The sequence below is a fragment of the Eubalaena glacialis genome, chromosome 15, assembly GCF_028564815.1.
Source record: "Eubalaena glacialis isolate mEubGla1 chromosome 15, mEubGla1.1.hap2.+ XY, whole genome shotgun sequence".
Lineage (NCBI taxonomy): Eukaryota > Metazoa > Chordata > Mammalia > Artiodactyla > Balaenidae > Eubalaena > Eubalaena glacialis.
The window spans coordinates 77906571-77932704 of NC_083730.1; the positions used below are offsets into that span (position 1 = coordinate 77906571).

At 44.6% G+C, this 26134-nt stretch overlaps 1 protein-coding gene across 9 annotated transcripts in view; it reads right to left on the minus strand.

Moving 5' to 3' along the window:
• HECTD4 (HECT domain E3 ubiquitin protein ligase 4) overlaps nt 1-26134 on the minus strand; it is a 194701-nt gene that overhangs the window by 18759 nt on the left and 149808 nt on the right. For all 9 annotated transcript variants that reach the window (XM_061170219.1, XM_061170217.1, XM_061170218.1 and 6 more), the window contains 10 exons: nt 25947-26084; nt 23895-24031; nt 22178-22338; nt 11608-11789; nt 10171-10376; nt 9754-9884; nt 9254-9459; nt 7458-7637; nt 3841-5147; nt 2621-2828 (listed from right to left, as the gene is read on the minus strand). In XM_061170219.1, coding sequence (XP_061026202.1) covers nt 2621-2828; nt 3841-5147; nt 7458-7637; nt 9254-9459; nt 9754-9884; nt 10171-10376; nt 11608-11789; nt 22178-22338; nt 23895-24031; nt 25947-26084 — 2856 coding nt within the window. The remainder of the gene's footprint in view (nt 1-2620; nt 2829-3840; nt 5148-7457; nt 7638-9253; nt 9460-9753; nt 9885-10170; nt 10377-11607; nt 11790-22177; nt 22339-23894; nt 24032-25946; nt 26085-26134) is intronic.

Below are 26134 nucleotides of genomic sequence, written 5' to 3' on the forward strand. Positions count from 1 at the left end.
TGAGAAACACATTTTTCAATGGGGGTGAGGGCCAGGGGAACTTTGCTTCTAGCCTCTAGCCCTTGCTGGTCCAGCGGCTAGGATTCCTGGTTTTCATCCAGGCTACCCAGGTTCAATTCCTGGGCAGGGAACTAAGATCTCACTTCACGCCATGGCTCACTGCTGCTTCTCTGAGATCATGTTCTCTCTTGCACTCATTCCTGCCACTGGCTGCGTGGAGATAACAAGCCCCCGGATGGCAGACCTCGGGGCTCACCCTGGACTCTTACATGTGCAGGAAATGAACTTCCACCGGGTCTGAGCTACTGTACTCTAGGGTCTCTTTATCATGGAGGTTGAACCTCCCTTAACTTCAACATGTCTGTGATGGACAGTCCCCAGGAAGCAAGAGGATGTAGAGGCTGCAAGTACTTTTAGTGCAAAGTACAAGTTGTTCAATAGTTATTATTAGAGGATGCATTTGAAACCTGGCCCAGCCAGCAGCTGGAAAAGAAAGTTCTCTCAGATACAAGAAAACTGTCCCTGAGCACGAGAAAAAAAAGACTTGTTCTTTTTGGTCCCCAAATAAGCACTCCAGAAGATGCTCTCCCCTTTCCTAAGGGGCCAGTCAGGAATGTTCCCAGTGGAACATTAGGATGTTCCACTGCATCTGCATGTTCCTCGTGGCCAAGGGCCCCCACCTGCGGGCAGGACTGACTTGCTCATCACACCCTGTCCTCCCGCCCATCCTCTTCATCCCCTCTCTCTGGGGGTCTGACCCTCCAGAGCCACACCCAGCTCAGGCCGGGCTTCAGGAGCCAGAGCACAAAGGTCCCCTGGGCATCTGGGCTGAGGGTGAGGAGACAGGTGTGCGGAAGGCGTGGTCGAGACCTAAGAGCTGATTCAGTAGAACCACAACTTAAAGAGTCTTGAGCAAAATGCGTGTGGCTGTAACACGGCAAATGTGTTATCAAAAGACTGAGTATCTTACGTGGAAGGTTTGACCATAATACAATCAGGAGCTAGAACTAAATTCGGATTAAAGCATGAAAAGACTGGCAAAGCATTAATTATGGCAGAAAGAGACCCCAGGGTTCCCACAGATCGTACACTAGCCACCCCCACGTGGGGAGCTGAGAGCCGAGTGGGCACCGTACTCACTAATAAGGGAGCAGGGCTGAAACCAGGGCGAGGAGAGAGAGGCAGCCCCTCACGCACAAGAGTCCCAAAAAACTCAGAGATCAAGATACACATTGTAATGTGGTCCTTCAAAAAAATCAAAACTAATACAAAAAACCCATGATGAGCAAAATATTAAAAGTACTGTGCTGAGCCATATTAAAGCCTGACGCAAAAGGAAAAATCATTAATACTGATCCTGTCTTTATCTAAAATTTTGATAGTTGTTCACCATGGATATTTTGCATTAATTTTGACTTTCATAAGTATTATATTAAAATAATTATTTATCTAGATTACTGAGTTGTTTTGGAGCCCCATTAAATTCTGTGGCCTCATTTACCTCACTCTGGTCCCAGCCCTGAGGGAGTATTTCAAAATTTCATGACTGGGGGATAATAATTTGAAACAACAACAAAATCCATACTCAATACTACATTTCTGTCCTCAGAAAACATAAAACAGAACAAACTCAACAACTCTATTATGAAATTTCAAACAATATTAAAGAGTTAGAAAAAACATAAATTTAAAAATTTGAGAGAGACTGATGCAAAATAAAGACAACAACACAAAGAACTACAGTTATAAAAAGAAAGGAGAAAAATTGCTGCTGCTTCTGAAGCGAAGCTGGGGGTGAGCTCTTGGCCTCAGGATCTGCTAGATCCAGCTCTGTGGGGCCTCGATAGAGCCCGGGTCCTGGCTGAACAGAAGTGGGGAAGCCAGACAGGGTAGGGTCCCCCCACATAAGAGCCACCAGAATGACAAAGTGGGACTTTGTGAAAAAGGAACTGGAACCGTTTCTTCCCCAAGAATTCATTTTAAAGGGCGAGGCGTTAGCTGTCCTCGAGCATATTGACTAAATGATTACCAGCAACGTACATGGTACATTCTAGCTCTAGAGGACAGAACAAAATAAATACACTTGAACTCAAACAAGGGGAAGCCTGACTAGACAAAAGGAAAAAAGCGACTTGAATGCAAGCCCACATTCAAGGCTGTGGCATAGCATTTCCTGGTGGTCCCTCGGCTGCCTGTGGCAGGGCCTGCCCGCTGGCCTTCAGAGCCCTGACAGCTCTCCTGGGGGGCAGGAGTGTTCTCTTCACATCATGTACACAAGGCACCTTCTGTTAACCAAGCAGTGAACCATCTCCCCAACATTCCCTGAATCACTTCTTAAATCTTTGACCCCCAGAGCTCCTCTTTAAGGTAAGATGTTAAAAATAGGGAAAACAGGACATGGAGAGGGGTATGATGTTTTTTTTTTTGGCCGCGCTGCGTGGCTTGCGGGATCTTAGTTCCTTGACCAGGGATTGAACCCAGGCCCGTGGCAGTGAAAGCACTGAGTCTTAACCACTGGACCGCCAGGGAATTCCCAAGAGGGGTATGATTTTTGCTCAGTTTTTTTTCTATAAATTTCTAAAAAAAAAGTCTATTAATTTAAAAAAAATCTATAACCTACCTTTAATTGACTTATCATTGAAATAATCTTCTAACCCTGGGCTCCCCTGCGTATCAAACAAACTCTGATTTACTACAGACACAGTGAGGATCTCTTCCGTTGACATTTCCATCAATTCATCTTCACCATCCAAACTTGACAAACCAATCAAGTCATTATTGTTAAATAAACTCGCTCGGATTTTCTCGATTTTGGCTCGGGATCTAATCTGTGTGAACAAGAAAAAGGGTAAGGATTTGAGTGGAGAGACCAGTCGTTCAGCTAGCTGTATGAACTTTCTTTCCCTCCCGTCTGTCCCTGAAACCCTCTATTTGTCTTCAGCGTTGTGAGCGCGGCCTGACTTGGGCGAGCTGGCCTTCCTGGCAAAGTCTCTCTTATGTGCCAACAGTGGTAACTTGCAGGAGAACAACTCAACTGGACATCTCTGTTGCTAAACCCCGGTCAGGTCTGTGGCTCTATGCAGATGCCCAGGGGGTTAAAGTCCACGCTTGGCTCCGAGAAAATCCCCAGGGAGAAGGTGGACAGATTCTGGGAGGAAGTCAACCCCTGGATCTTTGAGCTCTCCTGTCAGAGCCCGTGGGGTGGGGAGCAAGGGGGTGCAAGTTCTCCTCCTAGCGCCTTTCCCTCCATATCTAATAAGGGCGAGGATGGTTTTTACTCTGCACCCGACTCCCGTTACACAGGGGGCAGGAAGACACAGGATGCAGGATTTCTAAACAAGGAGGCCCAGGAAACACACGGGATCTTGAAGTGGAAATGTAATCTGGCAACACACGCAGCATCCGAAACTCAGAATCACTCAGAACAGAACGGCAAGTCTGTTCTCACCCTGCTCAGTGGGGATCCCTCCTGCCAATGGCAATGGTTAAAACAACCCAAAGCCACTCAAAAAGAGGTCACTGGGGCCTGAGTTGGAAAACGCTCGATGACGCCCACCCATCAGGAAAGGTCAGCCCCTGGAGCCCCTCCCACACTCCGCAATGAACTGTATTTACTTCCTGACATCAGACTTGCTATCACACTCAGAGATGGGACCTCAAATACAGATAATCAACATGATGAATCACTGCTGTTTCCAAGAGCTGCCTCAGGGAGCCCGCTAAGTGCCCCAATGTCACCTATTAGTTAGTCCCTTGGAAATAATATTGGAAGGCTTAAAGAGGCCTGGGGGATTCTAACCGCTCATGATTTGAGTGGTTGCCAAGGCGTGAGGTGCTTACCTCCACGACCGCAAAGCCTTTGATGGGGCGTGCTGCGAGGGGCTGCTTGTCCAGGGACGTGACTGTGTACATGGAGCCCATGTCTGACACTGAGGCCGTTTCTGCGTTGTCCAGTGGCTCCCCCAGGCTCCCAAGGCTGCCCAGGCTGCCGGTGCTGCACAGGGAAACGTCCAGGCTCTCCTGGCTGGACACTACGTGGGGCTCCAATAAGCCCGCAGGGATGGGCAGCTCGAGGCCCGAGGGCAGCGGTTCCGCGGAGGCGTCGCTGACCGTCTGCAAGATGCCCTGGGAGCTGCAGATGGAGGCCTGGCTGGTGGACGCAGACGCGCTGATGCTCATGGCGGGGGTCGGGCTGCGGGACGTGCTGACCTCCAAGCTGTCTGTGCTGGGGAAGCCAAGGGTCTTCTCTGGCTCGGCTTTCCCATCACCGCCCTCGGCCTTGTCTTTTGGCTTCTTGGGGTCTTCGTCCTGCAGGGGGATGTAGATCTCGTCTTTGAAGACCCCGCCGTGGGCGTTGCAGGCCTTGCGGATGGCGCCTCTGACGATGCCCTCGTCCAGGTGGGTGGGGATCCCAGAGATCACCAGCAAGCGGCTATGGGCGGTGGGACCCACCAGGGCCTGGCAGGCGTCGGCGATGGCGTCGCTCGTCACACCCAGCCCCTGCGGGTCCTTCCTGGTGAGGTGCCGGAGGATGATGAGCAAGGTCAGGGCGCGATGGAACCACAGCATGTCTTCAGGCTTGCCACCCCCGATGCTCAGCACGGCGGGGTCCGAGTCCACCGAGCGCGAGGACTGGCGCTTCCCGGAGGAGGAGGCCTTTTCCCGCTTCATCTTGACTTTCTTCCTCTTGGACAGGAGGCTGGGGCTCTGCGGCGTCTGTCCTGGGGAGGACGACGAGGAGGACGACGAGTCGCTGAGGTTTGGGGCGGTCGCCGAGGTCACCCCGCTGGCAGTGACGCTCATGTTGGTAGGCAGGGTCACCTCGGCCACCGCCAGGCACCCTTCCATGAGCGCGTGGAAATACGTAGAGAACCTGCCCTGGTCGGTGGCCGCCACGGTCCCCGAGCCTCCGCACGTGCTGCCCGAGACCCAGCTCTGCGTCTCCTCGTCGTACAGCTTGTGGAGCTCCGACTGCAGGGCCATCAGCATGGCCAGGCAGGGGTTCAGCTGGAGGGCGATGGACGAGGACAGGCCGGCAGGGTGCCTCCTGTGCTCCAGGCTGTGCACCGTGCGCAGGAGCTCTGCCAGGAGGTGGAAAACGAGCTCTTTCACGCAGGCCGCCATGTCCGTGGTCCACAGGAAGTTTCCTGAGGCGAATGAAAGCAAAAAAAAAAAAATCACCTATACAGAGCTTACTATGTGCCAGGCACTGTTCTAAGGCACTTTAATGGAGTCAGCCCTCACAGCGACCGCGTGAAACAAACATTACATCCTTCATCCCCATCTCACAGATGAAGAAACAGAGGCTCAAAGAGCTGAAGGACTCACACGGCTGCCACACGGTCACACAGTCTCACAGGGCAGAGCCGGGCAGGCTGGCCCCAGAGCCGGGGGCCTTCACCCCTGTGCCAGGTGGCTGCGTGGAGCCAGCTTCTGCAGCTCTGGCCCCGAAATCATTATTTTCTTTCTCATAAAGTTATTAAGCAGGTTGGTGACAAATCACTAGCATAATGTTTCCTGAACCATGGGACGCTTACTACTGGGGGCATACAATCCAATTTTACCAGATAGCTCAGAAATACACACGGAAAAATGATTCCTTTTAAACTCCTCTTTCAGTCCTGATTTTGTCAACAAGAAAGCCTCACTCTGGGGCTAGAACATTCTTAATGGAGAATAGCCCAGAGACCCAGAGCCTTCCACAGGGAACAGTAGTTAGCCAGAATTTCTTAACAGTAACTGCTTAACTTTTTATTTTTATAGTTATCTTCTAGTTATGGCAAGGGATACTAATTTTCTGTTTCAAGTAGCAACATAAAGTTTCCTTTAAAATTCAGTATAAGTTTAAAAAAAGGAGAAAGGAGTTGATTGCCATAAAAACAAATCAATAAATATTGATAGGCATGATTCGTAGACGTGGCAGAAATCACATAAAGGTGGCATGAGAATGACTGAAGTCTAGGAAATACTGTCTAGAACAACCGTGGGCCACACATCTGTGCCAATGTCCCCTTCATGCCAGATGCGTGTCTTCTATCCCCAGTCACATTGCAGACAGGGAGTCCCAACGGCCAGGTCTGGCTGACTTACCGAGAATCCCAATTAGGCCCAGCACCCACGAAGGAGGGGACTAGGCTGACTACTCTCAGGGGTGATGCTGTTTTGATAATTCTAATTGGTAATGAACTCATGGCTGTCACGGGACATGGTGCTCATGGAGCCACTGACAGGGAACAAAGGCCAATGGGGTCTAAGGCCAGGCCCTCAGGTGCTCCTATTTCCTTCTCTGTGGTCCTTCCTCTGCCATTGGACATTTTTGGAAGACGACGGCCTTGGAGAGAAATCTCCACCAAAATTGCAAATCGTGGCCCGAGAGCTGAGACCGGCCACATACATCTTGTTCCCACAGCCAGTGGTTCCCTGCTCACCTCTTCCGACCCCCTGCCCAATGTGTTTTTAAGAATGTGAATTAGTTGTCAACATTTAGAAACTGGGAAGTTCACATCAATATCTAGATTTCTGGCTTTTCTTGAAATAAAAAGTGACAGTATCTGGCAGGACTAGGGCCACGTTCTTATACAGCAAATGAGTAGCAGGGCTCAGTGGCTGCCCAACAGGACACGTGCCCTCCAGTTCCCTGGAGGTCCTGGGTCCACTTTCCTCTCGAATTTCTCTCAGTTACATCATCTCCCTGACCCCGAGGGCACCTGAGTTTGCCAACATGTTTTTCCCTCCAACATTTTATTATGAAAAAATACAAAAATATAAAAAAGTTGAACACCTTATACAGTCAATATTTGGATGCTCACCACCTAGATTCTACCATTAACATTATTACATGTGTAATAAAGTTGTGTTTGCTTTATTACACATCTATCTATCCCTCTATTCATCCATAGACTCATCTTAGTTTTTGATTATTTCAAAATAAGTTGCAGATATCAGTATTTTTATCCCTAACCACTTAAGCAGACATATCATATCATTAATTAAAGCTCAATATTTAGAAAAATTTTGAGGTAAATTTATATGCTAAGTTCACAACTCTTTAAGTTTACCATTCCATGAGTTTTGCTAAAGTGCCATCTCTCTGTAACCTTTCAGGTGCTGTGAGGTCATAATGTTTGAAGGTGAAGGGTGGTATGGAAGTGAACAAGGTTACAGAATCAAAGTTACAATAATGGCATATGTTTGTGTTTTAAAGTAAAGTATGATAAAATTAATCTTATTTTCCTGGTTAGATGCCACCCCTCAAAATAATGAAAATACCCTGCAAATCATGGATTTGGCAGTCTAGGCTACACTTTCCACTCAATTCCCCAAGCCCAACTGACAGCAAGCTGACGAGAGCTGTCGCCACCCAGGCCACTGTGGCCACCCCAGGCACACCGGCCAGCTCCTTCCCCAGGCACCCAGCCAGCTCCACCAGACTGATCCTGAGGGAAGGGAGGCCTCACCGAGCAGCTCCACCACTTGCAGGAGGACGGACGTCGGGATGGTGTCAGGCTCGTCTTCAGATCTCCCTTCGCCGTCCTCCGACTTCCAGGACAGCAGCTGCTCTGCGAAGGCCATCGCCAGTGGGAACTCAAGGGGCAGAGAATGTAACACCAGCACGGCTCCGGGAGGGGGAGACACCCCTAGAAGAAGCGCCCAGAAGGAAAGCTCATGACTGGTAGCACCCGATCAAAACAAGCTTGCGATAAAGACCTGCCAGGTGTGCACAGAGAAACAGGGCCGGAAAGCCTGTCCACTCATGCACTGGGGGCGAGAGGAAATGTCACTCCCCACACTCCAGACAGAGTCAGCTGCAGGCGCAGGAGGAGCGGAGGACATCCTCAAGGAGTCCACCTGCTGGTGTGAGAATGGGACAAAGGGCAGCAGTGGGGACAGGGAAGGATAAACATTTCCCAGTCAGTCAGATACCAACCAGCCTGATGACCTGGCATGGAAATAGTAAGTCAGACTTTAAAAGATGCTTTTAAACTGGAATGGTCCCAGCCTGGTAAAGAAATAACCAACCCTTTGGTGCAGCTGCAATCCCATGGGAGCATCAGCTTATTTTAGATTTACAGAGTGGACCAGCAAGGGGGCCCCCAGACTTCAGGAACTACCAGAATTCTCTTTTACTGCCTTCGGTCATTGTCATGGCCTGAATCTGACCGAAGCTGCCTACGACAAGAGAAGAAAGACCCTGAGGTCTGATCCCTGTCACACCCTGCACCGCACCCCAACCCCCTCCACAAGCACTGGTCAGACATAAGCTGGGGTACCAGGGGTCTCTGGCCGGGTCAGGAGGAACCATGTTGACTGGCCTGTACTTTGGGGTGAATGTTTATTTGGGGAATGATAGGTAAGACAGAGATCTTCTGTGTTTAATATAAATTTTAAAAACAGTGTAGGCAAAATACAATGAAAAAAATAGACACTAATAAAAAGAGATCATAAACTTGTTTAGCATTGACCAAATATCTTAAGAAATGTCCTTTCATTTTGTTCCCTAAGGATGCAATGTCTCCAGGATTGGAGCTGTGCAGAAGCCAAGGCCCAATTTTGGCTGAAAGTTCAAATACATCTTTATAATTGTCTCTAACAAACATGTGTCCATCTTCTCCTGTCCAACATGCCAAGGACGTGCAGTGCAAGTCTGAGACTAGGTTGCCCTTCCTCTGTGTGTTGACTCAGAAACAGAGTCAGCTGGCCCCAGTATACAAAGCAGACAGTCAGCGAGAGCTTCAGGATTTACAGAGATGGAGACCTCATCTAAATCCAAATCTGCAGAGGCTTAACAAAGGATGCCAGGGAGACAAGACCACTTGGGCTTCCCAGCCTGGCCACCACCAGGCTTTGTTTACCATTGACATGGGGAGCGGATGATCACTGAGGCCCGTGCCCCAGGGAGCCACATTATACCTGAGAGAATTCAGTTTTAATGAGAACTTGAAGGGCAGCCAGGATTATTACAGCTAAGTGATGGGACTGCTCTGTTTAGATCATACTGAACAGCACACGCTTGTGAAAGGAAAGGAAATCCCCACTGTAGTCTGGGCAGCATCTGCCAGGTCTTCCCCTGGCAGGAAAGGGAGAACTTTTAATCCACTGTCTCTGAAATACACTGCTCCAAGCAGTCCTATTCTTTACCCATAGGAAACTGGAACACAGCACGGTAGAAAATCCTTTCAATTTTCACAAAGAAGGAAAGCAGAGAATGACTTCAAAGCTGTTCTTATTACTGTGAGCTAATTCAGAGACTTACCCAGTTTGATGTGGACTTTGTCTGTGGAGAGGATCACAGAAGGGTACTGGTTGGTGGTGGGAGGCGGCGTGAGCCCCGTGTTGGCCGGAGACGCATCCCGCGGGTAACAGATGGCCTCGATGAGGTTTAGCTGGCCATTTCGCTTCACTTTGTGGCCCAGCCCGTACACGAGCACCCGCGCCCACGGCGCCTTGTACAGAGAGGAGCTGAGGAGGAGGGATGAGTGTCAGCAGAGTCCAACCACATCAACAAACACTTTGTTGTGAGAGGGGGGGTGAGAACTGGGCACACGTAAGTCACCTCCATTACATTTTCGAAGGTCATTCTTTATATAGACTAATTTCCAAAACATGGAAATTAGGGAAGAACTGTAAATCATGTTCAAGTACAGTATGCATTAAAGAATAAAAGCAATGAGTTTTTTTTCTTCTGTAAATTGCACCAGGATCTGTCTTACTTTTCTCTCCCCATCACCATCTTCTGCAGTACGGGCAACTTACTCTTTGCGGAATCCAGACTGACTTTCTTTGCAAGATACGACGACGAAAGCCGCCCCCGGGAAATTGACGTCCATGTTGACCTTGGACTCGGAAATTGGAAACTCTTCGGAGGGGAACTGCTCTGGTGCCGTCTGCAGAGACATTTAACAGGGAAAGCCACGGGTTAAACACAAGAGAGCATTTCCTTTTCCCAGCTCCCAGGCAAAGGAGAGCCAATGCATACACTGTAACAGGATCAGGAGGACAAAAAAGCCCTCTGGGAGGAAGGACACCACGGATGGGACAAGGCAGGGGAGCTGCGAAGAAAAGCAGACTAGTGGGGCTTGGGGAAGAAAGTGTCATTTTCAGCCAGCCAATAAGATTTCCAATTGAAACCTGTAACCCCACTTTAGGGACATCAGAACTTTGGACTTTTACCTGCAGGAAAGAGCAGATCTGTTTCGTCAGCTCCAACAGGCTCTCCTCACCCTGGTGCAGGGTCCGAGTGATGGCCACGTTGAGCCACTCTCTCACTGTCTGGGAGCTGCCCTGGTAGAAGAGGTCCGTGGCCGAGCAGTTCTGGGAATGGATGCAGTGCTGCAGGGACTGTGCCAGGAGGATGCAGCTGGAGCTGATGGTGCCGTCTGGGGACAGGAAAGAAAACACAAGTCAACAAGAACAGCAGCAGCCAAGGGCTGTGAGATCCTGGCAACGAACCAGGAGCATTCTGTCCAGAAAACCAGGATGGGTTAGCTTGGACATACGTCTTGGATAATAGACGTTACCAATCAGATCCTGCAGGGGGTGGGGGATTCAGGAGTTTGGTGGTCTTTAAATTTTTGCTTTCTTTTAAGCTACAAAACTGTTGCCTAAAATAAAAACCTGAGTTGAAGCCCAGGTCTATTAAGCAGGTAGAAGTGGAGCTGCTTGGATTCAGGGGTTCCCAGAGCCTGACCTATTGGCTGTCCTGGCCAACCTGGAGTTTCACCAAGGAACCACTGGGGTAGCTCAGAGTGGAGTTTATAAAGCAAGTGTTAGTCACTGTGGCAAAGCTTCTTCCACAAGCACGTTAAAGCTTTTCAGGTCTGTTTTGGAGCCTCTAAGTTCTTGGGGTGGGCTAGTGGACCCCACGTGCTGAAGTGGCCTGTGGAGATGTAGTTCACACAGGCACTGGCTGGGACCCCATGGCTTTGAGAGATGTCCTTTATGCTTAGAATGCCACCTGCCCTCTCACTCCTGCTCCCATCTTAGTAGCTAGGAGGTCAAGGGAAGCAGGCTGGAGGCCAAGGTTCCAGAGGAAGACAGAAGGGGCCCTTCAGTCTTCAGCCGGGTTGAGGGCAGAGTCATCACTTAGTATTCACCAAGGGAGCAAACACACAGCATCAGCCCACACTCCAAGGGCCCCACGTTGAGCAGATGCACACAGGCTGGCCCATTAAAACAGCTCCGCTTGAGGTCATGATGAATCAACTAGGTCTCTTTGGTGGCGTTTGATGGCAGGAACGTTTTCCTGTCTTTACACGTCAAACAGAATGTCTGTGACAACAGTACAGTGACTAGATTTCATAAATAAGACTTCGTTTTCCTTGATCCACGATTAGTTTGCTTAACGAATGCTTAATAGGTTAATGACTAAATATGTCATCTAATACACTTAGATTTTTCAAAGAGTGAGAAAGTACTGCAAAGACAGCTGCAATCTTTCGTGCAGTTTATCTACACTAAGTCTAAAGGTCCTGTGCTGGGACTCCTCCCCCTGCTCACGTGGAGAACAAGGACACTAAGCACAGCTCCTGCTCGGCGCCCGGCTCACCCTCAGGGCTATTCCATCCTGGGCCTAATTTCTGCAGTGACAGCGGCAAAGCCGAGGTTTACCTGGGAGGGGAGGAGCGAGGAGCTGATTGGACAGCAGCTGCAGGTGCTCCAGGGTAATGTCCCGGATGGCAGGGATGTGGAAGAGGCGGGTAAACAGGTGAGGCAGCTTGGGGGCGAAGATGTTGAGCAGGGCCATGCGGCAGTACAGCCTGGCCAGTGCGGCCTCGCAGCGCAGCAGCTCCCTGCAAGGGAAGGGCAGGGGACAGGCAATGAGCTCTGACGCTCCGGCCTCCACACTGGGCCAGGCCGTGGGCCGCTGAAGGGGAAGGACCACATCTCAGGCTTCTCTGGCCTCATGTTCTGTGCTCCAAGTTAGACACTTGTGTTTTAAACAAAAAGCCACATTTAGTTATGTTTGATTTTTCCCAACTCAAAAACCACCGTGGAAAAAGAAATGAAAATATATGTTCACATAAAGACTCACATATACGTGTGTTCATAGTAGCATATATATAGTAGCCAAAAAGTGGAAACAGCCCAAATGTCCAAGTGAGGCACGGTAAATCCATACAATGGAATGTTATTCACAAATAAAAAGGGATGAAGCACTGACACGTGCTACAACATGGATGAACCTGGACAGCCCTGTGCTAAGTGAAAGAAGCCAGACACAAAAGCTCACATATTATGAATCCATTTATATAGAGTGTCCAGAATTAAGCAAATCCATAGAAACATAAATTAGATTGGTGGGGTTGAGCTAGGGGACGGGAGAAGGGGAACTGACTACTAATGGGTGTGGGGTTTCTTCTTGGGGTGATGAAAATGCTCTAAAACTGAGAGTGATGATGGTTAGAGAATTTTGTTAATATACTAAAAATTGTTGGCCTATATACTTTAAATGGGTAAATTACACGGTATGTGAATTGTATCTCTGTAAAGCTATTATAAAAATTTCAGTGTGGGCATTTTTTTTTATGTGATGAATTTATGAAGTGATTGGCATTCACCTTGAATAATAGCTCATTAGTGACTAAGCAGGTCTCATTTAGAAATGCATCTCTTGGTAAAGAATCTAATCTAGCTAATACTAAGCATAGGGGAGGCTCCCTGTATTTTATTAGCTAATCACCGTAATTAAAAATTCTGCTGGTAGTAAGCACTTAATCAAGAAGGCAAGTTAGAAGTAGCCCTTTTGGAATGTAAACTGGTGCAGCCACTGTGGAAAACAGCATGGAGGTTCCTCAGAAAACTAAAAATAGAGTTACCATATGATCTAGCAATTCCAATCCTGGGCATATATCCAGACAAAACTATAATTCAAAAAGATACATGCACCCCTATGTTCAAAGCAGCACTATTCACAATAGCCAAGACATGGAAACAACCTAAATGTCCATTGACAGATGAATGGATAAAGAAGATGTGGTACATATATACAATGGAATATTACTCAGCAGTAAGAAAGAATGAAATGATGCCATTTGCAGCAACATGGATGCAACTAGAGATCATCATACTAGGTGAAGTCAGAAAGAGAAAGACAAATACCACATGATATCACTTATATGTGGAATCTAAAATATGACACAAATGAACCTATCTATGAAACAGAAACAGAAACATGGACATAAGAGAATAGACTGATGGTTGCCAAGGGGGAGGGGGTTGGGGGAGGGATGGATTGGGAGTTTGGGATTAGCAGATGCAAACTGGTATATATAGGATGGATAAATGACAAGGTCCTACTGTATAGCACAGGGAACTATATTCAATATCCTGTGATAAACCATAATGGAAGAGAATATGAAAAAGAACATTATATATATATATAACTGAGTCACTTTGACGTACAGCAGTAGTTAACATAACATTGTAATTCAACTCTACTTCAATAAAAAATTAAAAAAAAAAAAAGAAGTAGCCCTTTTGTGTCTATAAAGTCTAGGTCTAAACCCACTCGGAGCCAACAGGGGTCACTTGATATTACCTACTGACCCAAATGAAAGGTAATGCTCGTCCATCATATAAAGTGAAGACAAAAAAGAAACCAGCTAAGATGGTGCATATTAGGTGGTTCCTTTCTCGGCTCCACCAGTTTGTAATATTCTTGTGCCAGAATTTAAAACAAACCAACTCCACCTGCTTCTTCCCTCCTCAGAAGTCTGTCCGTTGACGGTACTAGCACAGCTCACGAGGACCAGGGCAGCAAAACAGATGAGGTCTGACTATGAAAGCTGAAAGCCCTACAGACTCCCCCCAGCTCTCTCCTCAGATTACAAAGCCTCAAGTTGCCAGGATGAAGCTGGAGTGAGATTATTTTCGGTCGACTCTGCAGACTGTTAATGCCTCTGAAGTCTCAGCTGAGGAGCCCCCCTGCCTCTTCATTCTCTAAAGTCCTCTCTCAAACCCACGTGAGTGCTTTAGGCAGAGTACACCTCTGATGAAAACCCATACTATGACCAGAATTTCCATCATTGTGTTGATCAAACAAATCTATGGCATGTTTCATATTTCTCCCAATACTGAGATCACCACATTAATACTGATTGTAAATGTCCTACATCTGTAGTCTGATTGTAACCTTGCAAAGCACTTTCTTGCCTTTTCTCTAAGTTGCTAGTCAACAGTCAATAGGTTTCACCTATCAGAGAAATTTGCCAAAAACATGACTGAAAGTCTTATTAAAGAAGTTTTTAAAAACTTTAAGAGTACCATATTGATATTCAAGCATATATGTTTGGGGATCCTCTTCAACAAATATTTGGAGTCTACAGAGTGAGCCAGGGCCCAGATTAAGCACTGGGAGCTCTAGCAAAGAATCAGACAAGGTCTCTGCTTTTAGGAAGCTTATGTTCTAGAGGGAGGAGACACACAATAAACAAGTTTTTTTTAAAAAATAAAAGCAAAAATATCAGGTCCTGGAAGGGAAGTATTGATAAAATACAGTGTTATGACAATGTGCTCCTGTGAGCTTACTTTAGATGGTGAGGCAAGGCTTTTTTGGAAAGGTGACATATTCATTGCGATCTGAATGACAAGAATGAGAGAGCCGATCCACCAGAGGGCAGACAGCAGAAGCAAGAAGAACTACAGTCCTGAAGCCTGTGGAACAAAAACCACATTCACAGAAAGACAGACAAAATGAACAGGCAGAGAGGGCTATGTACCAGATGAAGGAACAGGATAAAACCCCAGAAAAACAACTAAATGAAGTGGAGATAGGCAACCTTCCAGAAAAAGAATTCAGAATAATGATAGTGAAGATGATCCAGGACCTCGGAAAAAGAAAGTAGGCAAAGATCGAGAAGACGCAAGAAATGTTTAACAAAGACCTAGAATTAAAGAACAAACAAACAGAGATGAACAATACAATAACTGAAATGGAAACTACACTAGAAGGAATCAATAGCAGAATAACTGAGGCAGAAGAACGGATAAGTGACCTGGAAGACAGAATGGTGGAACTCACTGCTGCAGAACAGAATAAAGAAAAAAGAATGAAAAGAAATGAAGACAGTCTAAGAGACCTCTGGGACAACATTAAACGCAACAACATTCGCATTATAGGGGTCCCAGAAGGAGAAGAGAAAGAGAAAGGACCCGAGAAAATATTTGAAGAGATTATAGTTGAAAACTTCCCTAACATGGGAAAGGAAATAGCCCCCCAAATCCAGGAAGCGCAGCGAGTCCCATACAGGATAAACCCAAGGAGAAACATGCCGAGACACACAGTAATCAAATTGGCAAAAATTAAAGACAAAGAAAATTTATTGAAAGCAGCAAGGGGAAAACGACAAATAACATACAAGGGAACTCCCATAAGGTTAACAGAGTTTCTCAGCAGAAACTCTACAAGCCAGAAGGGAGTGGCATGATATACTTAAAGTGATGAAAGAGAAGAACCTACAACCAAGATTACTCTACCCGGCAAGGATCTCATTCAGATTCGATGGAGAAATCAAAAGCTTTACAGAGCAAAAGCTAAGAGAATTCAGCACCACCAAACCAGCTCTACAACAAATGCTAAAGGAACTTCTCTAAGTGGGAAACACAAGAGAAGAAAAGGACCTACAAAAACAAACCAAAAACAATTAAGAAAATGGTAATAGGAACATACACATTGATAATTACCTTAAATGTGAATGGATTAAATGCTCCAACAAAAAGACACAGGCTTGCTGAATGGAAACAAAAACAAGACCCATATATATGCTGTCTACAAGAGACCCACTTCAGACCTAGGGACACATTCAGACTGAAAGTGAGGGGATGGAAAAAGATATTCCATGCAAATGGCAATCAAAAGAAAGCTGGAGTAGCAATACTCATATCAGATAAAATAGACTTTAAAATAAAGAATGTTACAAGAGACAAGGAAGGACACTACATAATGATCAAGGGATCAATCCAAGAAGAAGATATAACAATTATAAATATATATGCACCCAACATAGGAGCACCTCAATACATAAGGCAACTGCTAACAGCTATAAAAGAGGAAATCGACAGTAACACAATAATAGTGGGGGACTTTAACACCTCACTTACACCAATGGACAGATCATCCAAACAGAAAATTAATAAGGAAACACAAGCTTTAAATGACACAACAGACGAGATAGATTTAATTGATATTTATAGGACAGTCCATCTAAAAACAGCAGATTACACTTTCTTCTCAAGCGCTCAGAACATTCTCCAGGACAGATCACATCTTGGGTCACAAATCAAGCCTCAGTAAATTTAAGAAAATTGAAATCATATCAAGCATCTTTTCTGACCACAACGCTATGAGATTAGTAATCAATTACAGGGAAAAAAACGTAAAAAACACAAACACATGGAGCCTAAACAATACGTTATTAAATAACCAAGAGATCACTGGAGAAATCAAAGAGGAAATCAAAAAATACCTAGAGACAAATGACAAAGAAAACACGACGATCCAAAACCTATGGGATGCAGCAAAAGCAGTTCTAAGAGGGAAGTTTATAGCTATACAAGCCTACCTCAAGAAACAAGAAAAATCTCAAATAAACAATCTAACCTTACACCTAAAGGAACCAGAGAAAGAAGAACAAACAAAACCCAAAGTTAGCAGAAGGAAAGAAATAAATATCAGAGCAGAAATAAATGAAACAGAAACAAAGAAAACAATAGCTAAGATCAATAAAACTAAAAGCTGGTTCCTTGAGAAGATAAACAAAATTGATAAACCATTAGCCAGACTCATCAAGAAAAAGAGGGAGAGGACTCATATCAATAAAATTAGAAATGAAAAAGGAGAAGTTACAACAGACACCACAGAAATACAAAGCATCGTAAGAGACTACTGCAAGCAACTCTATGCCAATAAAATGGACAACCTGGAAGAAATGGACAAATTCTTAGAAAGGTATAACCTTCCAAGACTGAACCAGGAAGAAATAGAAAATATGAACAGACCAATCACAAGTAATGAAATTGAGACTGTGATTAAAAATCTTCCAACAAACAAAAGTCCAGGACCAGATGGCTTCACAGGTGAATTCTATCAAACATTTAGAGAAGAGCTAACCCCCACCCTTCTCAAACTCTTCCAAAAAATTGCAGAGGAAGGCACACTCCCAAACTCTCATTCTATGAGGCCACCATCACCCTGATACCAAAACCAGACAAAGATACTACAAAAAAAGAAAATTACAGACCAATATCACTGATGAATATAGATGCAAAAATCCTCAACAAAATACTAGCAAACAGAATCCAACAACACATTAAAAGGATCATGCACCATGATCAAGTGCAAGTGCAGGGATGCAAGGATTCTTCAATATACGCAAATCAATCAATGTGATACACCATTTTAACATAACAAATTGAAGAAGAAAAGCCATATGATCATCTCAATAGATGCAGAAAAAGTTTTTGACAAAATTCAACACCCATTTATGATAAAAACTCTCCAGAAAGTGGGCATAGAGGGAACCTACCTCAACATAATCAAGGCCATATACGACAAACCCACAGCAAACATCATTCTCAATGGTGAAAAACTGAAACCATTTCCTCTAAGATCAGGAACAAGACAAGAATGTCCACTCTCGCCACTATTATTCAACATAGTTTTGGAAGTCCTAGCCACGGCAATCAGAGAAGAAAAAGAAATAAAAGGAATACAAATTGGAAAAGAAGAAAACTGTCGCTGTTTGCAGATGACATGATACTATACATAGAGAATCCTAAAGATGCCACCAGAAAAGTACTAGAGCTAATCAATGAATTTGGTAAAGTTGCAGGATACAAAATTAATGCACAGAAATCTCTTGCATTCGTATACACTAATGATGAAACATCTGAAAGAGAAATTAAGGAAACATTCCCATTTACCATTGCAACAAAAAGAATAAAATACCTAGGAATAAACCTACCTAGGGAGACAAAAGAACTGTATGCAGAAAACTATAAGACACTGTTGAACGAAATTAAAGATGATACCAACGGATGGAGAGATATACCATGTTCTTGGATTGGAAGAATCAATATTGTGAAAATGACTATACTACCCAAAGCAATCTACAGATTCAATGCAATCCCTATCAAATTACCAATGGCATTTTTTACAGAACTAGAACAAAAAATCTTAAAATTTGTATGGAGACACAAAAGACCCCGAATAGCCAAAGCTATTGGCAAAGACACCTACAGTCTTGAGGGAAAAAAACAGAGCTGGAGGAATCAGACTCCCTGACTTCAGACTATACTACAAAGCTACAGTAATCGAGACAATATGGTACTGACACAAAAACAGAAACATAGATCAATGGAACAGGATAGAAAGCCCAGAGATAAACCCACGCACCTATGGTCAACTAATCTATGACAAAGGAGGCAAGGATATACAATGGAGAAAAGACAGTCTCTTCAATAAGTGGTGCTGGGAAAACTGGACAGCTACATATAAAAGAATGAAATTAGAACACTCCCTAACACCATACACAAAAATAAACTCAAAATGGATTCGAGACCTAAATGTAAGACCGGACACATAAAACTCTTAGAGGAAAACATAGGAAGAACACTCATTGACATAAATCACAGCAAGATCTTTTTTGACCCACCTCCTAGAGTAATAGAAATAAAAACAAAAATAAACAAATGGGACCTAATGAAACTTAAAAGCTTTTGCAAAGCAAAGGAAACCACAAACAAGACGAAAAGACCCTCAGAATGGGACAAAATATTTGCAAACGAATCAACGGATAAAGGATTAATCTCCAAAATATATAAACAGCTCATGCAGCTCAATATTAAAAAAACAAACAACCCAATCAAAAAATGGGCAGAAGACCTAAACAGACATTTCTCCAAAGAGGACATACAGATGGCCAAGAAGCACATGAAAAGCTGCTCAACATCACTCATTATTAGAGAAATGTAAATCAAAACTACAATGAGATATCACCTCACACCAGTTAGAATGGGCATCATCAGAAAATCTACAAACAACAAATGCTGGAGAGGGTGTGGAGAAAAGGGAACCCTCTTGCACTGTTGGTGGGAATGTAAATTGATACAGCCACTATGGAGAACAGCATGGAGGTTCCTTAAAAAACTAAAAATAGAATTACCATATGACCCAGCAATCCCACTACTGGGGATATACCCAGAGAAAACAATAATTCAAAAAGACACATGCACCCCAATGTTCATTGCCACACTATTTACAATAGCCAGGTCATGGAAGCAACTTAAATGCCCATCGACAGACGAATGGATAAAGAAGATGTGGTACATATATACAATGGGATACTACTCAGCCATAAAAAGGAACGAAATTGGGTCATTTGTAGAGACGTGGATGAATCTAGAGACTGTCATACAGAGTGCAGTAAGTCAGAAAGAGAAAAACAAATATCACATATTAATGCATATATGTGGAACCTAGAAAAATGGTACAGATGAACCAGTTTGCAGGGCAGAAATTGAGACACAAATGTAGAGAACAAACGTATGGACACCACGGGGGAAAGCAGTGGGGGGTGGGGGGGGTGGTGTGATGAATTGGGCGATTGGGATTGACATGTATACACTGATGTGTATAAAATGGATGACTAATAAGAACCTGCTATATAAAAAAATAAATAAAATAAAATTAAAAAAAAAAAAAAAAGAATGAGACAGCCATGCAAAGTTCTGGGCAAAGCATTGCAGGCAGAGGGAACAGCATATACAGAGACACCGAGGAGGAAACAAGTTTGGTGTGTGAGAGAAACTGCGGAAGGAGAGTACGCTGGGAGAAGCAGACAGACTCTGAGGCTCGGGGAGGGTTTCGTGAGCCAGGTTAAGGGTTTGAATTCCACTCCATGGGAAGTGGAACGCCATGGGAAGGTTTGAATTAGAGGAGAGAGATGAATGATCTGATCTGTGTTTCTAAAAGATCACTCGGCTGCTGTGGGGAGAAGGGAGAGCTGAGGCCTCGACCAGTGTGGTGGAGTCGGAGATGGAGAGAAGCAGCCTGGGATGTACTTTGGAGGAAGAGTCAATGGGACCTGCCGATTGGTTACGTGAGGCAGTGAGGACAAAGGGTGACTTGGGCACCCCTCACAGACGTGGAAAGACCGGTGGAGAAGAAGGCCCGAATTCCACCTCACATGCGACATTTCAGGCACCTATTAGATTATCTGTGAGTAAAGGGTCAACAAAACCAGAGCCTTGTCCACGTAAGAACTGACTTCGGTTAACTTGTTTTCAGCTCAGTTCTAAAAACCTGACAAAAGTAGTATTAGCCATATGTGTGTGTGTGTGTGTGTGTGTGTGTGTGTGTGTGTGTTTGTGTGTGTGTATTTTTTTTTTGGCCGCACTGTGCGGCTTACAGGATCTCAATTCCCTGACCAGGGACTGAACCTGGGCCATGGCAGTGAAAGCTGGGAATCCTAACCGCTAGGTCACCAGGGAACTCCCGAATATCAGCAATATTACCAGGCATGTTGCTTATGGTCAAAACAACCCCCAATTGGCAAGCTGCACTGGGAGGACTGAAGAAAGAGCGCTCTTGATGGGAAGCTACAGTTTCGGGCTTTCCAGAAAATGATGACTCTTACAAACTTGGCATGCCTCTTGCCGAAATCCCTAGAAGCTATGCCTGTGGAGTTGTCACAAAAGATACCGGCTTCTATTTGTGACGTGGGGCTGCTCAGCCATCAAGTGAACACGGCGACGTGGAGTCTACCCCTCACATCTGGGTTGTCACTGGGTGGGTGGGTGGGTGGGTGGGGTCAGAGAATAGCCTTTGAACTTCTGTGTGGATGACTACGACTCCTGCTGAAATGTATGCACGACACTTCCCTGTGGCACGCCACGCTTCCCATCCTGGATCTTTCTAGGTGAAGCTAGTGCCAAGTATAGCCTATTTGGGTCTTGTGAATTTGATTGTCAAGTTGAACTTAAGACCACCCAAATGGGGCAATGAAATATCTGAGTGGAGATGGCAAGGAGGCAATTGGATACGTCCATCTGGTGTTCCAGGGAGAGGTCTAAGCTGGAGATACCCTCAAGTTGCTTCATAATTGACAATATAATGAGAAGTTACAATGCTATTGGATGAACAGTATGAAAAATAGTTTATGAGAAGTTTTATCAGAGAGCTCCATTTATCATTATATTTTCTTCTGAATTGTTGCAAGAATTTTTATGACTGAAAGAAGGAATTTACAGGTGCATGTGAGGGAATTTTGCCAGATCTTTAGGATTTAACCCACAGAGGGCAGGCACAGGTCCCCTCAGAGACCCCCACAAAGTGCTGGGCACAAAGGAGCACTCAAGGAATACCTTGTTAGTTTAACAGAAATGAGCTGGCTGCTCACACAGTGCCTGGACTCCTCTTAGTTGTCTCTTCTTGACTCGGTTTACACTTTAGAACTTTTCCACGCTCTTCAAATCTCCAGACACCCCTCAATACCCCCAACTTACAGCAGAGTATCCATGGCATAGGCCAGGTGATATTGGATCCTGCAACTTTTCTTCCTAACTCTTGCAATTCGCTGTTATCTTTACTAGCTGCCTCTGTCTCTCTCTTTGCTTGGCAAGAAAAGCCTTCTTTGTCAACGATGAATGGCACATGTGATAAAACAGAGTAAGTGGATTTCTGTGACCCGCTAGATGGAAGGGCTCAATTTTACCTGTGAATTTATTTTTTATTTATTTTAAAAAAATTTCTGGGGCTTCCCTGGTGGCGCAGTGGTTGAGAATCTGCCTGCCAATGCAGGAGACACGGGTTCGAGCCCTGGTCTGGGAGGATCCCACATGCCACGGAGCAACTAGGCCTGTGAGCCACAATTACTGAGCCTGCGCGTCTGGAGCCTGTGTTCCGCAACAAGAGAGGCCGCGATAGTGAGAGGCCCGCGCACCGCGATGAAGAGTGGCCCCCGCTTGCCGCAACTGGAGAAAGCCCTTGCACAGAAATGAAGACCCAACACAGCCATAAATAAAAAATAAAAATAAATAAATAAAATTAAAAAAAAAAAAAAATTTCTGGCCATGCCACGTGGCCTGTGGGATTTTAGTTCCCCAACCAGGGACTGAACCCAGGCCCTTGGCAGCGAGAACTCGGAGTCCTAACCACTGGACTGCCAGGGCATTCCCTTACCTGTGAATTTGAAGGTTGGTATTGTCCAGGGTGACCAGCCCATTGGTGGCAGTCCTTCGGTAGCCTGCTGGGGGCCTTTCCAACATATCAATAGGATACCAGTATCGGACCAGCACACCTTCGCTTCGGAGGTACGTTTCTACCTGCACCAATTCATTTACCTACAATAGAAAAAGGAAATGTCTATTTGTTTTTTGAGCACTGACTTTTTCCCCCAAGTTTTAAAATACATATGTATACATGTAAGACCCAACTTTTATAGCAGTAAATACTAGTTTCATGTCACTGATTGAGGCTAAAAGTTCAAAGATATCTGGATAGTACATATGGTTTTTTCATACCAGTTGGAAAATTTTAATTGGTACAATAAATTAAAGAACTTCAATGTAATCATGAGTTAGAAATTTAAAGAGAAGAGTGCTATATTTCAGTAATAGTTCAACATGCATTGTTGCCAGGTAAAATTTATGTTCATTGTTTTTATGTTAATAATTTTGTAAAAGCAGGGAATCTGTCTGATAGCTCTATTTTACTGCTAGGAAAATAAAAATGTAAGCTCATGAATACGCACTCTGGATTCAAATAGCAATGTAATCTTTATTTAGGGACTACTATTAAAACAAAGGGAATCAAACCACTTGAGACATAACAGAATTATTACTTTAACAAAATTTCTATTTTTCTAATTTTCCTCTCACACATTTCCATTGCTGAAAAATACTGTCAGTTACGTACTTTCTGATAACCAGAATCAGAGCTTGTCTCAGAAGGCAGTGGGAGATTAACAATATTACTAATGGAATTTTCTACTTGAAAGTTCACCTTAGTAAATCACCAGCCAACAGCCTCTCTTAAAAATGTAATGATTTAAATTATATTCTGGTAAAATGGAGTCAGTTGAAGATGTAAAATTTTCAATTTCAAAGCATTAGTGATACCTAACATTATCTATATCCGTAGACAGACAGATACCAAAGCTTATCTATGTGGTGATAGATACTTCTATATCTGAGACTCTTAGGCTTGATCTGTGTATTATTTCATCAGTTTTTCCTGCATGGGAAACAGAAATGCAAGCATGTATATGTAACCTAAGGATCATGTAGTCACAGCCTTCAAACAGCCTTCAAGGCCTCTGTTTCCAAAAGAAAGCTTCGGCTTGGCCCTTACTCTCTTCTATTCCTTCCCCCCTGCCACCCCACCCCACCTTAATCCTTGCTGAGCCCCATGAGAGGGCTCTGCAAAGCTGAGAAGAAAACAACTGATCTAGTTTAATACACTCATTTTACAGACAGGGAAACTGAGGCTGCGAGAACCAGTAAGATGATATGATCAAAATCACAAAACTATTTCTTTGAGTCTGTATAACAATCATGACAATGACAGATCATCCATTCATCAAGGCCAACAGGAGAATTTTCCCTTGAAACTTGGAAGATATGAGGTAGGGGCAGTCTGAACATGGTTGACGGAAAAAAACGGCAGCGGCAGCATGGTCTGAAGGTGCTGACAGCACTGAGAGTTAACAGCTTATGTTCTACAATCAGCGCTGATCTGGGCCCATGAGAAAATCTCAGGCAAGTCATCTGGCATGACAGCACTCAGCCTGGTTTCTTTATCCCTAATTTGAAGAATAATCTACCTGTATAATCACTTTTTAAGGTATTTGGAGTCTGCGCATGAAAGTCTCAGTGTATATAAAAGGCTGTTCACTCACTGAATCAACATCTAAGACAACTCCATGAAGCCCAAAGGTTTTCAGCATCCCTCGGATGGCAAATTTTGGCAGGGCAGTTCCAACAGTACTGCTGGCTACGTTATTGCTGTCTGGAGAGCGGGTTACTACCGTGAGACCTGAGGAGGGTAGAGGGAGAAGTTTTTTCAGGAGCAAGTACCATTATTATTTTGGGACCCTATATTTTAGGGTCTAAAATAACTCTACGGCATTTACCAATACCCTCAGTTTAGTTATAACCCAAAAGGAACACAGCTCAGTCCGGAAGATAATAAAACAAAGTATTGTAAGAACTCGGGCAATTCAACAATAAAAAGACAAGCCAATTAAAAAATGGGCAGAAAATGTGAATAAACATTTTTCTAAAGAGAAAAGATATGCATGAAAAGTTGTTCAACATCATTAGTTATTAGAGAAATGCAAGTCAAAGCCACAATGAGATACCACTTCACATCCATTAGGATGGCTATAATCAAAAAACAGGCAATAGTAAGTGCTGGCCAGGATGTAGAGAAATTGGAACCCTCGTATGTGCTGATGGGAATGTAAAATGGGGCACTTTGGAAAACCATCTGGCAGTTCCTCAAAAAGTGAGACATAAAGTTACCATATGACCCAGCAATTCCACTCCTACATATATACCCAAGAGGAATGAAAACATGTCCACACAAAAACCTGTACACAAATGTTCATAGCAGCATGATTCATAATAGCCAAAAGGTAGAAGGAACCCAAGTGTCCATCAATTGACGAATGGATAAACAAAATGGGGTACTATCCATACAATGGAATAGTATTTTTGCCATAAAAAGGAAGTAACAATATGAGCTACAACAGGGATGAATCTTGAAAAATTATGCCATGTGAAGGAGGCCAGACACAAAAGGCTGCACGCTGCATGAGTCCATTTTTACGAAACATCCAGACTAGGCAAATCTATAGAGGCAGAAAGTAGATCAATGGTTGCCAGGGGCTATTAGGAAGGAGGAATGGGAAGTGGGGAGGGTACAGAATTCCTTTTGGGGGATGAAAATGTTCTGGAATTAGAGGCAATGGTTTGGTGGTTGCACAACTGTGTGAATATACGAAAACCGCTGAAATGTATACTTTAAAAGGGTGAATTTTATGGTATGTGAATTCTCTCTCTCAAAAAAAGAGGAATTAAAAAAGAAAAGTAGGGGCTTCCCTGGTGGTGCAGTGGTTGAGAGTCTGCCTGCCAATGCAGGGGACGCGGGTTCGCGCCCTGGTCTGGGAGGATCCCATATGCCGCGGAGCAACTGGACCTGTGAGCCACAACTACTGAGCCTGCGCGTCTGGAGCCTGTGCCCCGCAACAAGAGAGGCCACGACGGTGAAAGGCCCGCGCACCGCGATGAAGAGTGGCCCCGCTTGCTGCAACTGGAGAAAGCTCTTGCACAGAAACGAAGACCCAACACAGCCAAAAATAAATAAATTAAAAAAATGCTGGCTTAACTCCTAGAGAGTTTCATTAAAAAAAAAAAAAAAAAAAAAAAAAAGAAAAGTAAATATATATGCCTGCCCCTGCCCATGATGTTTGTGAAGGTCTAATAATGAGTTGTTTTATTTCCTTTTTGTGCTTTTCTATATTTTCATTTCCTAAAGATATGCAATAGATTTTTAATCAAATGAATAAATACATTGTATAAAATTCTAAAAAGCACAGTACAACCACATATTCATGGTTTACTAGCTGGGAAGCCAGGACTAAGCCCGAGAAGCCTATCTGCAATCCTCCACCCACGCCCCACTTCTCAAGTGCCTTATCTCACCCTGCTCATGTGAGTGGTTCTGGGAATGTGGAAGAGGCCCCCAGAGGCCAGACAGCTTCTACTTGTGCCCCACCAGGAAGCCTAGGGCCTCACATGGGAGAGCCTGGAAGAGCTCACATCACCCAGAGTGAGGAGAGTCACCCTAGAAGAGCCAGCAGCTGCCTGGCTCAAACTCATGCTTGGGAAAACGCAACTTCTCATTTCAGAGGACGTTTCGTAGGTGAAGGAAGTGGGGGAAGCAAAACCTTTTCGAACTTTATCAATTGTGAACTTGTTTGCTTCGTCCTTAATGTCTTCAATGGTGGGAAGATAAAGGTCTCTTGGGATGCCACCGTTCTCCTCGTAGAGGAATTCAACCGTCTGCCGGGCAATATCCACCATGCCTAAAAAATATAACAGAACTGGTAACTCTCCGAAGAGCACACAATCTTCA